This window comes from Manacus vitellinus, unplaced genomic scaffold (assembly GCF_001715985.3).
Source record: "Manacus vitellinus isolate BGI_N305 unplaced genomic scaffold, ASM171598v3 scaffold_17_pilon, whole genome shotgun sequence".
Classification (NCBI taxonomy): Eukaryota; Metazoa; Chordata; class Aves; order Passeriformes; family Pipridae; genus Manacus; species Manacus vitellinus.
The window spans coordinates 7,633,995-7,648,636 of record NW_021939256.1 but is presented as its reverse complement, the minus strand read 5'-3'; the positions used below and the strand labels follow the sequence as shown (position 1 = coordinate 7,648,636).

General features: G+C 34.0%; 1 protein-coding gene across 4 annotated transcripts in view; it reads right to left on the bottom strand.

Annotated features, from left to right (window-relative positions):
• PTPN3 (protein tyrosine phosphatase non-receptor type 3) overlaps positions 1 to 14,642 on the bottom strand; it is a 91,019-nt gene that overhangs the window by 13,576 nt on the left and 62,801 nt on the right. For 3 of the 4 annotated variants that reach the window (XM_018070138.2, XM_018070139.2, XM_018070141.2), the window contains 6 exons: positions 9,888 to 10,044; positions 7,995 to 8,161; positions 5,348 to 5,438; positions 5,008 to 5,069; positions 4,007 to 4,153; positions 1,757 to 1,885 (listed from right to left, as the gene is read on the bottom strand). In XM_018070138.2, coding sequence (XP_017925627.1) covers positions 1,757 to 1,885; positions 4,007 to 4,153; positions 5,008 to 5,069; positions 5,348 to 5,438; positions 7,995 to 8,161; positions 9,888 to 10,044 — 753 coding nt within the window. The remainder of the gene's footprint in view (positions 1 to 1,756; positions 1,886 to 4,006; positions 4,154 to 5,007; positions 5,070 to 5,347; positions 5,439 to 7,994; positions 8,162 to 9,887; positions 10,045 to 14,642) is intronic. The other variant, XM_018070140.2, reaches the window with a different exon arrangement.

Here is a 14,642-nt window from a genome sequence, read left to right as displayed (position 1 = left end):
GTAGCAGAAAAGTTTTCTTCAAAACATAATTGAATGAAACTGATGAGATTTAATGTTGCAAGGCATTTCTCTTAAAGGAAACTGAAAAAAAGTTTGTTTTAGGCTCCTCATGCTATTTTTTTCAATGATTAAAAAGAAATTCATATTTTGTTTTACAAAACAGTGAACTGTGTGATAACTCTGCACTCACACTACACAATTTCTTTCCTTTTGTCTGTTTGTTCTGATCCCCAAAGTGTTCTGAAGCTTTAAAAAAAAAAAACCAACAAAAAACCCCCAACCCTAATCAACCTCAAAAAACCCCAAACTTAGTGCTTTTTTTGCTCTCCTTTTATTTTCCTACAGTACAGCTTTCAATCTTGGTCTTGAAAAGGCAGGAAATTAATCCTTTCTTTATTTCATGAGGCTTAGAAAGGTTAAAAATAAATAATTTGAGTGACAGGGACTAAAAGTTTGTGCATATTTACTTGCAGTACTACTTTTATGAGCTTAATTTCTTCTGTGCTGACATTCAAGTTTATAATTTACAGATTAATTGGCCAAAATACAGAAAGAAATATCATGCTGCTCCCTGACTACGTGGTTTCTCACAGCTAGAAACTGAAACACTCTATCTCAACTGAAAGACCTTTAAGTACTGACATCTGACATCTCACTTTATGACTACAAAGGAAATCTTAATTACATTAAAACAAATTTGGATGGGCTGCCAAGTGACAGATTCAGTTACAAATGTATGAGACTAAAGGATTGGTCATCTTGCTGTAAGAACATTGATTACATGTTATATTTTAAACCAGATATTTCTTCTTTTTTTGACTACTAGCAATCCTGGTAACTATAAAAGCTACTAAACTATACAGAAGTTTAAAAGACATACTAATAATGGAACTGTAAATTACTCTTTGGTCAGTATATAGTCATTTCTTACATATCTTAGGAAAGTATAAACCCTTCATCTTTTTAGAGAATACCTGTGGCTGTAGAATTTTGGAAAAGAGATGAGGAGAGGAAACATAAGAAATCCAGGACAATTTAGAAACAAAAGTCAGACTTCATCCCCTATAACTCAGGTTGTGGGAAGTCTAGATGTGACCTGCACACACATTTGACAACACGAGAGAATATGCATGTGTTTAACCTTTTCTTTGCTTTCCAACTCTGACATTAGCATAAAGTATTAGGAGCTATGGAATATATGTATCTTACATAAATTGAGCACATTTCAATTGAAATATATATGGATTTTTTTCTCTTTTTTAAAATTTGACTAAAGATAATGGAAAGGAACTGGTGAGATTATCTTCTCTCAAAACAACATTTTTATGTTTCACTTCTTAATTAGCCATTCTAGCTGCATATACCATTAACCAAGTGACCCATATTTCATCCCTGAAAGAGCACGGTTACTCAGAAAAAAAACCTCACATTATAAATTAAACTACTTGTGAATCCAGTGATTGCAAAACTGTTTAAAGAAAAGCACTAAATTTCTTTATGAAGGTTATTACAATATCTGTACAGCATCATGTATTATAGAACTTCAAAAAGTATGTTTGTGAAGCTCTAAAGAAATAATCGTACTATCTTGATTTATATAATATACAAATATTCTTTTTTAAAAACTGTGTGTGTCTATATACACACATGTGCATATTCACACACAGAGATATATGTTATCAGAGTCTTTATCTACCTATCTCTACCTGTATTCATTCAGCTTGCTTGGGGATAATTAGAGATAAGAGACATTTACCTCAACATGTGTAATCACCATTTCTCTAACAACATAAGCAATCGTACAGTCTTCAGAGTGGCATCTGACACGAAAGCTGCCATATTCCATTACATCTGGTGGATCAGGCCAATACTGGTGACATTTGGTCTGTAAGGAGAATTAAGCACATGTCAAGACAGTATACAAGCACTTCTGTTTCCAGCATTCCATCCTATGCTGTGGTTCAGGGAACTCAAGGAGCAATATAAAATCAGTTCTGGTTTGCTGGCAAGATTTTTGCATCCAAATTGGAAAATAACAGAACAAAATAGGCTAAAGTCTCCATAAATATCTGTTTTAGTGATTTGTAATAAATATTCAGGTATTTAGAGGCATGATGCTTTGTCTGGTGCTCATCTGCAGTTGCTAAAATGACTTCTCAAGCCATAAGGTAGGAGGAGAAAGATGGATTCATTTCATCGTAAGAAGAGAAGTATAGAGGGTAAACTTACAACTATCTTTAGCCATCTAATAACAGTTTATAGCAAAAGCAGAGCCACATATTTCTTGAAAGGGAACAATGAAAGGACAAGAGGTAACTGAAAAAAAGATGCAAAAAGGGAAATTCTGATTAGATGTTGGCAAAAAATTTCCATGAGGATGGTCAAGTACAGAAACAAGAAACCCTATGAGGCTGTGGAATCTCCGCCTATAGAAATAATCAAAACTTAACTGATGTGACACTGTAACTCTGTGAAGTTCAAAGATGTTTTTGTCTGCAACTTTTAAACTGTTACAGACTAGCAAGAGCTGGAAATTTTGAAATGTTAAAATTTCTTAATTCTACCTTTAATAAACTCAATTTTCAGTGGTTTGAAATCCAAATTATAACCATTATGCCTGAAATTTTTACTGTGGTAGTTCAGCTGAAATACTTTCCTTTTCAAATTTAAGCCAAAATAATGTATCCATTTCTAAAAAAGTACCATTACTGTGCAGCAAAAAATAAAATTCTATAATACAAATCTTAAGATCACTGGAAAGAAACAGGCTGGAGTGTAAAACCTCTAGGGATTGCAAAAAGGTTTGGCATTGCCAGTAGGGATAGTCTTGACAAGAATATACATTTTTCTCTATTCCTGAAAGTTCACCCACAAACTGGGCAAATGTAAATAATTTCTGAAATTAAACACAACTCAGAAAAAGTGTCTAGTGTGTAAAGGTACCAGCAGGATGATTAGAAGCAATCAACAATTACCTTGAAGTTTCCAACTGACTGGGCAAACTACAGACTATTACTAATATGTGTTTCTACTCAACACAAGGAAATGAAAGCAGCAAGCTATTTTGATTGCAATACAGTCAAAAGATGAAGGGAGCATTTTTGTGTCAGACGATGTTCAATGTCTGTTTCCACGAACAGCTACATAACCTGATCATGAGTAAAATCTGATGGCTAATTAACTGTCCTTCCTTACATCTCAATCTTCATGCTTTTTAGGACCTTCAATATTCACTGCCTTGCTTTCTAAAAACACTAGATTTTGACTGAGATGCCAGATAAATTTCATAGTGTAGGATAGATCACATAGGAAAGATAGATAAAGGTTACAGTGTAGGCATACAAGAGCTTCACTACCTTATCTACCTCTTATAAAACCCAACTGTTCAGCTTTTGGTTTCTAAAACTTCAAACTACCTTTACATTTAATCTAAAACACTTAATCTTTAAAACTACAAAGGATATGCTAGATCAAAGTACAAAACAATACACCAGATTTTCACTGTACTATTCCAAAAGTAATGGCATGCCAGAATTATCAGAGCGATTCTAGGAAAGAACTTAAAATGTAAATAAAAATAAGCAGGTTAAACTCTGACCACTACTAGTAAATAGTATGATGGCAGACTCTTTTTTAAAACCAGACTACAAGGTTTGCTCAGCCTGCTCAATGCTTCCAGACATCTGCTGAATGGCTTGGAGAGCAACTGCCACATGGAGCCCAGTACTCAGGGGGAAAAATAACAACATGTAGTACCTGTCTGTTCAGCATAACAGAGTGAATGCAGTGATTTGTGTTTATCAGACAGCTGGTTTGTTTACAAAGCAGCAAAACAAAAAGCAAGTTGCAGACAATCTCTTCCTAAGTAATTCAGAAAGTCTGGCTGTCAGAAAAATGATTCAATGGAATAAGTCGGCCTATTTTAGGGTTATTTAATCATAACAATGGAAAAAATGTTCAAAAGTACAGTATATTTCTTCAGCATATAAAGAGCCTGGACACTTACCCGTCCTCGTTCAGTAAGAGTTGTTAACATGATGATCAGTGACAATTTGTGATCCCAGACTACTTGCCAAAAGTGTGCACATGTGTGTGGAAGAGGCCCCTGAGTAGCAATGTATCTGTTCACAATGCCCACAGAAGGAATTTCCATCTATAGAGTGGAAGAAAAGTTCTATGTAAATCTTGTTCTCATTGCTCAAGTACTATTTTAACTCAGCATTTCATTCAAACAGAAAATTTTGAGGGAAGACTAATGCAGCAAGTAATAAGTAATAAGACAATCAAGATCACACTTTGTTATGTGAAAAAATTTTAAATCATTAATTTAAAACAGATGTAAAGATTCTACAGTCCTTCATGCTGAACCATAAATAGAAGATTATTAGTGACAATGTATTTAAAAATTTGAAACTGCAAAGCTTTCCAGATTTTCTTTAATACCTAGAAAGGAAGTATGGCAGGGCATATACACCAAAGGTATGCTAGCAAAAGCTGTTTATTGCCTGATACCAAACACGGTAAGTGAAGAATCAACTCTGATTTAGGTGCTTAACTTATGGATCTGACACAAATATATAGATGTTTTCCCCTCTTTTCCCTAACCCCCAGTCTACACTTGATTAATTATGGCAATTATGGCCCTGATTTGTCTTCTGTATTCCTTCATAGCATAGCTGGTATGCCATAAGTGTCTCTAGAGGGAAAAGTGCTCAATTTTAAGGATACAACCTCAGCATTTGAAGCCTATGGAAAGGTAAAACAATTTTTACTGGTTAAAGACTCTGCACATATCAAAGTTTATACCAACCACATGGTTGCATTTACTTTGTATTAGGATGGCTACTTGTTTCACAAGAGACACTTCATCTTTTACACTATGAAACTTTACATCTTTTACATTTGCAAATCCCCAAAATATAAAAGAAAATATCCTTTTTCCTCAAAAAAGCCAAATTCAATCTGCGTTAGTAATACAGAGAGCGAGCAGGTCTCTGTATGACTTACATTCACGTAATTTGCATTAATGTAATCTTCATCTCCTCGCAATATTATCCTTGTGGCATCATCTGCACACACAGACACACACACAAAAAAAAGAGGGAATAAAATTAGCAATTAATGGGCATGTTTCCCTTCTATTAAGTTAAAAAACAATTGAGGAATTGCAGAGACGCAAACAGCAGAATACAAATCAGAATACATTACATTTTAGAACATAAAATGAAAAACTATATGACTTCAATTATATAATGAAATCTTCAATCAATAAGTTCCATACAACAGTTTTAATAGCTACCATATAAAGGATAAAGCAAAATAGGCAGGAACTGTACTTTAGACTCACAAGGTAGAACATCTTTGTATCTATTCTTGTCCATATTCTGAGGTACCTTTGCACATGTAACAGCCAAACCTGGTTTCTTTCTATAAAGTTGCTGCAAAAAAGAATGAAAAATCATACAGTTTTGAGGGATCTGATTATGTTATACACAAATTAAATACACTCACATGAAAATATATAGACTGAAAAAAATAATGTTTTTCTTTAATATTTTTCCTATCTTTCTGCAAAATTCATTTGAGAGATTTTTGCATTTAACATGACAAGAATTTCTAATCTTGAAATATCTCATCATGATATCCAGAAGAATTTCTAGGACAGAAAAAAAAAAAGGAAACATGAGAGTCATTGAAATATACTGTTTGCCTGCAGGTTTGCTTTTTTCTTATAAAACCATGAACTGGAAGGAAAATAGTAGTTGAGGGTGAAACAAGTGAGCAATGAAAGATATCAGAAGAAAAAAAAAGTAGTTGCAGGACAATATTTTATGGAATAATTGTAATACAAAAATTTCAGACAAATTTTTATTCTCTGGACTAAACCTAACCTATTCAATCCTTAAGTACCTGAAAAAAACAACACTTCAACGTACCACAATCTCTTAACCTGTGACACTGTTTCTTTTGGGCCATCTGCTCTGTTGCAAACTTTATCTGGAGTGAATGTGGGCATAGGAGTGTAAATCAAATTTTAAGGTTGGTGCAAGGTTAATGGTTGGGCTTTATAATCTTAGAGTTCTTTCCCAGACTTAATGATTTATCATTCTAAGTGCATCATATCAGACAACAAAAGGTACAGAGGGGGGAAAACAACAACAAAAAAGAATTAAGCAATGTAATTATACAATTACGGCTTTTCTGTATTAAATACATGTAACAGCAACTTACAATTGAGTTACTAACCTGGCTGTATGTACCTCACTGAACACTTACTACAGAGCACATTATATTTTACAAGTTTAATGAAGATTCTGAATATGGTTCCATACATAAAATGGAATTAAATAAATAGAAAGCTACTTTAATTGAGAGAAAAGAAACAACGCAAAAAAAGCTTATTCTATTGGAAGATTTACTGAATTCTAAGAGTCTGTATCACAGCTTATGTAATTTTTCAATTTATATAACATAAAAAAAACCTTGATAATATATATAATATATAATATTATATATATATATATTATATATATTATATATATAATGGAACAGCTTCTATCAGTTATAACTCAAATTCCACTTTACTTTACTAGAGCCAAGTTGTGATTTCTGCTTTTTTTTGGAAAACAAGGAAGAATAATTTAAAGTCAAGTAATCATTCTCCAGCTTCATTATTGTTGCCTGGCAAACAGTCATTTGCTATTGACAGACTTGTTAAATTCTGATTAAATGGAGGAAGATATTCTGGGAAAACTTTATTATTCATAGTCTACTGGCTAATTATTTACTATTTTACTGAAGTGAATGGAGAGTTTGAGAGTCACCAAGGTTGATGAGGTGCCACTGCAATTGTCTCTGATCATGAAACAATGAACTCAAAGAAACAAGGCCACTAAGCTGTACCCTAGATTTATTATATTTCAAAAACATTTTGAACTTTTTCTGTAATATCCTTTTATAAATGCTGACAGGAAAAAAAGTCATAAAGGAGCAAATATCCTATGAAGATTATTACAGGAAATTGTGCACAAATTTAGTCAAAAAATTTGACAATTAAGAAAGTACTGAAAGGTCAGTTCATGTATTTTGAGTTACTGTTTCAATAGCCAGCACTCATTGCAACTGATGGATTGTATCCAGTGCTGTGGATTTTGGAAAGCAGCTATGAACCATAGTCTACAATTTCTTAAGAAAAGGGGAAATTTAATTCTCAGAAATCTTGGAAACAAAGCAAATTTCATTAAAAAAAGTGGTTATAAAATTACCAATTTCAGAACTCTTCAGCCCCTACCATTAAATTTGACAGCATTTGAAAAAGAGTGAAGGAAAAAATATCAAAATGGGGAAAAATTTTTTTGCTGTTCCAGAAATTTTCAGTGACAGAAATGGTTACTCCCGAACTCAATGTCAATTTTATAAATCATAATAACTAGGGTTTCTCCAGAGTTACTATAAATGTTTGAATCCACTAGAGCAAAACAAGCACAAACATACATACACTGTACTCCCTTGCCATTAGAGAAGCAGATGAATTTTCTTTTGTAATTTCTTATACTAACAATTAAAGAATTAATATAATAAATTATAAAAACATGTTATTAGTCAGTTTTCTATGACATTCTTTGTTAACACATTGAAGAACATAGAAAAAGAAACAAAGTACAAGACTGACCTCTGTGAAAACCCCACTACTCTACTGAATAAAATAACTAAGGAAAAAATATTAATTTAGTGAGCTTTAGGTACTTGAGCTAGAAACACGTTAATTCAAATACATTTTTCTCAGCAGATGATATTTTGTGTACAACTGATAACTCGTTCTTCCTTGTTGTAAGTAGTGAAGGGTGAAACTGATGGGCAAGTAAAAATGTTGCTCCCTTGAGACAGGACTGAAGAGGAACAATGAAATTTGCAATTAATTAAACCCCTACATTACTTGCTGATTACAGCTATTGGTGTATATTAATGACATTTGAGAATTGAGTATTACCTACCTCAAACTGAATAAGGACAGTCCCACTTTCTAGCCCTCTTCTTAGCTGTTCCATAGACTCCTCCAGTGTATCACCACCATATTCAGAACAGACAGGAAGAATAGATTCTGGGAGATTGTGGGAATCAGCTTCATCTTCTGATTTGGATTCCACAAACTGTTTAACTACTGAAAGATGTGTAGACAATTAAAATCCATTGCATGCAGCATTAATGTGTTTGTAACAGATATAAAAATTTACAAGCTTGAAAAAACAACAAAGTTTCCAAAGCCTCAGGAAAGTAAATAGTAACACATTTAATTGCATTTCTTTTTGCACTATATTACTGTAGAAATTGCTAGGAGCAAAATGTCCTTATGACCTTTCGGAAAGAGAAACTCAAAATGCCTCTCTATGAAGACAAAGAAAAAGCACAAGGAGCTTTTGCCATCTTGTCTTACAGAATGAACTGCTAAATAGACTAATGAATCACAGCATCCACCATGGTAAAAAAACAATGGAGTTTTGCCTAAAAAAGTTTAGAGTATAATTAATGGAATATCTCTACAAGAAACTTGTATAAGTTTGGACCTCCAATAGCAAAATGAATGCAAAAATTCTTGTATAGTACTCTCTTGCCATTAGAGAAGCAACTGAATTATCTTTTGCAATTTTTTATGCTAACATTGAAGAAACTAACTAAATAAACTTTAAAAAAAATAGTCTGTTTTCTATGACGTTCCTTAATAAGATATTGAAGAACATGACGAACATTAATGAAGCAATCTGCATAGCAGTTCTGTCTCTATGAATCATATCGTATCACCAAACATGCTCAGCTGTGGTTATTCTCTGCAATATCAGAACACTTCATACCTGCCAAACTTGAGAAAATGGGAAGCTGTTCATACACATGCCTATAGAAATGACTGGCGTGGGGCCACAGGTTATCTTTAGATAAAAGCAGACTTCTCTTATCTGCAAGTAGGAAGGGGACTAGAAGACTTAAGGGAAGACTAAATGTTGCATAAAGCCAGTGGAAAGGCCTACAACAGGGAAAACAAGATCAAGAGCCCATCCATCTTCCTAGAAACACAAGAAGCTTTAAATAAAGTCAATGTTACGGAAGTAGATATCATTTAGGCAGTTTCATTCCCTCCTGTTTCCAAGTGATGCATAATGCCTTCAGATTTTTAAGTCTTAATGTAATCAGAAACTCCATGCAAAGCCCTTCCATAATAGCGTGTTCAACGTCTTACCATAGGTCTTAAGGAAAGTAAATAATAAACTAGGAGTTTCACAGTATCTGAAAGCTCTTGGTATCTACATGTGTTTAAATATAGAAAACAAAGCCAAGGTGGAGGAGTTACCCATATTTTAAATATACAGGCTTAAGGTTGCATATTTCAAAGAATGTCTCCTCTTTGCTGGCATTAGTTTAGCAAGCAGGCAGCACAGCCTTTTCTCAGTATTGTCATAAAATGTCTGTTGTAAGACTGAGGTGGGGAACAGCTTATTCTACTTGTTTCATCGTATAATTGTGCTGGGGAACAGCCCATGAGATTTGTAAACCTGCAATTGGGGATTTGGGAAATTACGCTTTATCTACAAAAAACTCCCAGCACCCCAAACCACCAAAAAAACTTTTTCAAGGGACTATTTGTTCTCATAAATGTTTAGACTTAAAAAATAAGAAAAATTTCTAACTTGATAGATTCTTTATTGCAGTGGTAAAAACCTATATAGTTTAAAGTATTTGTACTACTCATTCGAAAGTGGCCAGACCTACTTTTTAGCACAGACCTACTTCAAGTGCATTGAGAACTCATTTGTGTAAACAGAAGAGGGTATAATGTCAAGCATAAGAGCAACAGTCTCAAAAACATTAGAAGTGAATAAAATTAGCCCAGTTACCTTTCCGTCTGACCAAAAGTGCAAGCTCTCTTGTGTGAGATTCTCTGCTGGCTTTTATGAACATGACCACCTGGTCATGTGTGTGCTCTGAGATATCTCGGCCATTAATTAATACTATCTGATCACCTTCATTCAGCTTTGGAATGCATTTATCAGCCTGTTTCAAGACCAAAGAAACACATTAATGTCATTGCATCCAGTTGTGTAAGTAGGAACACATCAGGATATTAAGTTCATCATGTAAGCAAAGTCTTCACAGTTCTCCTGACAAGATTTCATCTTTTGTATCAGAAATTCTGTCAAAGGATTCAGATCTAAAGGTGTCTTTCACGCTTCTCAATGAAGATAAGAAACAGTTCAAACAGCATATCTATAGCTATAAAAGGAATTCATGTTAATCAAACAGCCACCATCAGATTGCTTTCGAAGATCAGGTTCCAAGCCTCAACAGCCACTGAATTTCTGGAAAAAGTGTTTTGGGTACATGAGATAACAATTTCAGTTTTGATGCAGTAAATACTGAGAAGTTCAAACATGATTTTCATGAACATAATTTAAATAACATGACATTGCCTAGGCACGTACTTTTTAAAATTCAAAGAAATCCATACACATTTCATATTCCTGTTATTTAGCAGATTCTTGTTTGGTGGATATTAAAGGATATCTACAAATAGAGAACATTCTTCCTCTCTTCATTTACTGAAAGTTTTAACAGGAAGATGCAGGCAAGTACTCAAACTATGATGCGCAAATGTTCTGCATTTGTGAAAAATTCTTTTGCTACCTGTGCTGCAGGGAACACTAAAACAAGGTTTTCCCCATCTCAGATGAAAACTTACATTACGTATGGTCTTGGATACCACAATTTAGATTAACTGCTGAACTCCAGGGCTTGTTTGGCTTTTTTTCTGCCACATTTCTTAGAATATTTAGCTCTGAGTTCAGCAAAAAGCCATTCAAGCTATGGTCAGAATATGATGATGATGGTACTAATATGATTAAGGACTAGAGCATCGTTAGCATGAGGGAAGACTAGAGAGCTGGGAGTGTTTAGCCTAGAGGAGAAAAGCCTCAGAGAGATCTTGTCAATATACTTAAATACTTGAAGTGGAAGGCACAGAGAAATTGAAGTCAGGCTCTCAGTGGTGCCCAGTGACAAGATCAGAGGCAACGGGCTCGAAATGAAACACAGGAGGCTACATCTGAGCATCAGGAAACACTTTTTTACTCTGAGGGTGACTGAGCACTGGAGCAGGTTGCCCAGAGACACTGTGGAGTCTCTCACTTCGGAGTATTCAAAAGCCATCTGGGATGCAGTCCTGGGCAATTGACTCTAGATGAACCTCAAGCAGAGGGGGTGGGACAAGATGACCTCCAGATCCCTTCCAATCTTCTGTGATTCTCTAATATGAATGTGCAGGATTCTACAATCTTTGAGTGTAAAGTATTGTAACAACTTTTTTTCATTGCTATCCAAATTTCTATTTCGTCTAGGAAGTGCCCAGCAACACAAGAGTGATATATAAACACTCATTCATACAACAAATGAAATGAAGACATAGACCTTTACTGCTATTCTCTATTCATAGTTCTTCCTTGTTTTTCCTTAATGCCAGCACACATTCCCTGAATTTTATTCATCCAACATCGTTAGCCCTGCCAAACAACCATCAACAACCCCCTGAGTGGGAAGAAGACATTCAAATTACATTATATCTGAATTATGCCTTGCACTGATGGCTCCTAACATAAGTTTGTCAATGATGTACTATATTACCAACCAAATTAGGAAGAAGTGGAAAGGACAAGTGATAATGAAAAAAAAAAACAACAAGAAAAATGCAGAATAAAAAAAAAATAGAGGCGAGGATGTGAAGAAGAAAATAAATTGGGAGCCACTTCTGCCGGAGTATAAAGTAAAAGGAAAGAAAACTTAAGACCTGTCTTAGTGCCACAAAACAAAGAAGAAGAGAAAGAAGCAAGAGAAAAGAAAGATGTATGCAAGAGGAAAAAATCCCAAGCATAAGAGTTGCTTAAAAATTTAAAGAAGGAATAGTTTCCCCCAACTTTTTCCATAGAAGTAAGGAAAGAAAATAATGAAGGTGAGGGAAGATTGACAATGATTCATAACAAACAAACAGAAAAAGAATGGGAATTAAGAACAGCCATGGTGTTCTTCAACACTGATTTAACAAGGTATTCATAGCTCCCCAAGAATATCCTTGCCATGTGTAAAATTTAGAAAAGGTAACACAGGTAAGACTGAAGAATATAACTATGAATGACTGGATAACTTAATAACTCTCAAATATTACTGAGATATTAGTTATTCTCTCTGAAATATAAATATTTGAAAAGATAGCAAATATAAAGGTTGCATCCAGTCAGTCTAGTAGAGTCAAGAAGTCAACAAGAACATGAAGAAAATGGTTTCTAGTCTCCTATATTTGTCTATAATTAAGATTTCTTGGCTGGCTGGTGACTATTACTCTTTATTACAGATAGAGATTAATATCTTTGCTGAAACAAACTTTGTTAATCATGCGATATGTTAATGCCTCAGCTCTTTTATGTGAATCATCTGACTATATAAAATACATCTTGAACGAGAATTAATTCCTTCTACACAAGCATAATTTGTAGATTTTCAGATACTAAGCTTTTCCACACAATTAATTATGTCAAAGGCTTCCTGTCCTATTGACACATCCAATGCTTCATTTTATGCTAATCACCTTGTTATTGCTTAAAGAAGCATGAAATCTTTTTCAATTGAAAGCTTTATTAAATAAAACCATAATGATATCTTTAGCACCTTAGGACATAAACACTATTTGTGATAAAAAACCACAAAACAGTATAAGGCTTTAATTAAAACAAACAAACAAAAACTCAACAGCTGCAATAAGTAGTTGTTCCTTAGCTACAATGTGTTCTCACAACACTTTTGACTGCTCTGTCCTACAATTTTCCCAGCATACTAGAATGCTGCTTTATTAGCGGGAAATTTTTAGAAGAACTTTAGGATGTGTAAAGAAAAATATCGTCTTGTTTTTGGTGAGTAGATTCGTTTCCTCTCCTCTACAAAAAATACACATATTTTTGGAGAAAAATGGAAAAAAATTATCTAAAAGCCTGAGAAATAATCTTAGCAAATAATACTACCAAACGGCATCTGTGAGGGCAATTTTCAGGGTAATGAGTGAATCTAGATCAAGTTTAAATAGCAGCAATGAAGAAAAGACATCACTGAGCTAAAATAATGTAAAAATGCATACCATAGACTGTTTAATTTGAACTTTCAAATATCAGCTACATCTCTTTAAACAATAAAGAGCAGGTGAAATTTCATTTGTGGTAAACAATATAATCAGTGTTAATACTGCTTTGTTCTGAAAATAAGTATATTTTTTTCCTCTTGTGATAACGACATGATTTCTATAGCACTGTTATTGAGTATATTACATTGGGTAACCGATTCCAATTTTTTCTGTGATCCTGACAATTTACTCACTTAGTTGCTTACTAGGCTAGAGATCTAATTAGTCACTTGCCACCAGTGGCAGACACTTAAATGAAGTGTGCAAGTTAGAAACGCATTCCTTTTCCAATCCAAGAGAGAAAAAAAAAAGATCAATACTTTCCAGAAGACAATCTGAATCTGCCAAAGGAAATGACTGCCTATGGAGAAACATCTTTCATTCTCTGACTGTGGAATGAGTCTGCTTGCCTTATTTAATTTCAGTATCTCAAATCACCCTTAAAAAGTTTGCTAGGTTGACCACGAAATGTTTTAAGGACTGTTTTATTTTCACTTTGTAGATTTAAGTTATAATTATAATTTCCTACTAATCTTTTATTCAAATAATTACTATAGTTTATAAATGACTGCATAAGTCAAGTCACAAATCATAAATGTGACAAAAACAACCTCTCAAGCAATCTGTTTTAGCTTAATTTGCATCGTGACATTTAGATATCAGTCCTGTGACTCCTTATTAAATTTCAAAAAGAGTCTACAAGAGTATATCATATTTTTAGGATTAAGTCAGCAATATCAAGTCTGCACTAAAATTATTTTATGAGAGTTGGAAATACAGTTTGGAAAAAGGAGAATGAAAAAATTTGAGATAACAAATGTCCCTACAAATTTATGTACTAATTATTAAGAAAAAAAGTTAAAAAGATGATACGTTATTACTATTATTTCACAATTCAACAGAAGAATCCAATGACTATATTGATTCTTATAAACATTTCACTTAGTCCATAAACATTTCCATGAGCAAAAATCTATGGCAAAATAGAAACAGAGCAAACATACTCTGCTCCCTCTCCCCTGCCAGATATCCTTCCAGCCTATAAATATTTTTAGCACTGAGGATTTCCTCAGCCTATTGTGGTTTGCCTAGTAAATAACAGCAGTTTTTCCCCCCCAAGTACTTGTCCTCTCCTGACCACCCACAAAATTATTTTAACCACGGCATCCTTTGTCAAGGAGTTTCACTAGTCTACAATCTTATGCATCAAGAACTGCTTCACTAAACATGAATAACATGACTTTTGCAAACTTAATTTGATAGCCCACAGTTCTTCTGGAATTCCCTGTTCTCAGTGCTCCCAATCTTACAGATCTCTACTACATCTCTCTCAAACTAGCTTTTTTTTTCTAGGCTGCAGGGGCCCAAATTATTTATTTCTTCAGTGAATGCTGTTCCCTATCTCAAGTCCTTGCCCCTCATCAAGCATTTT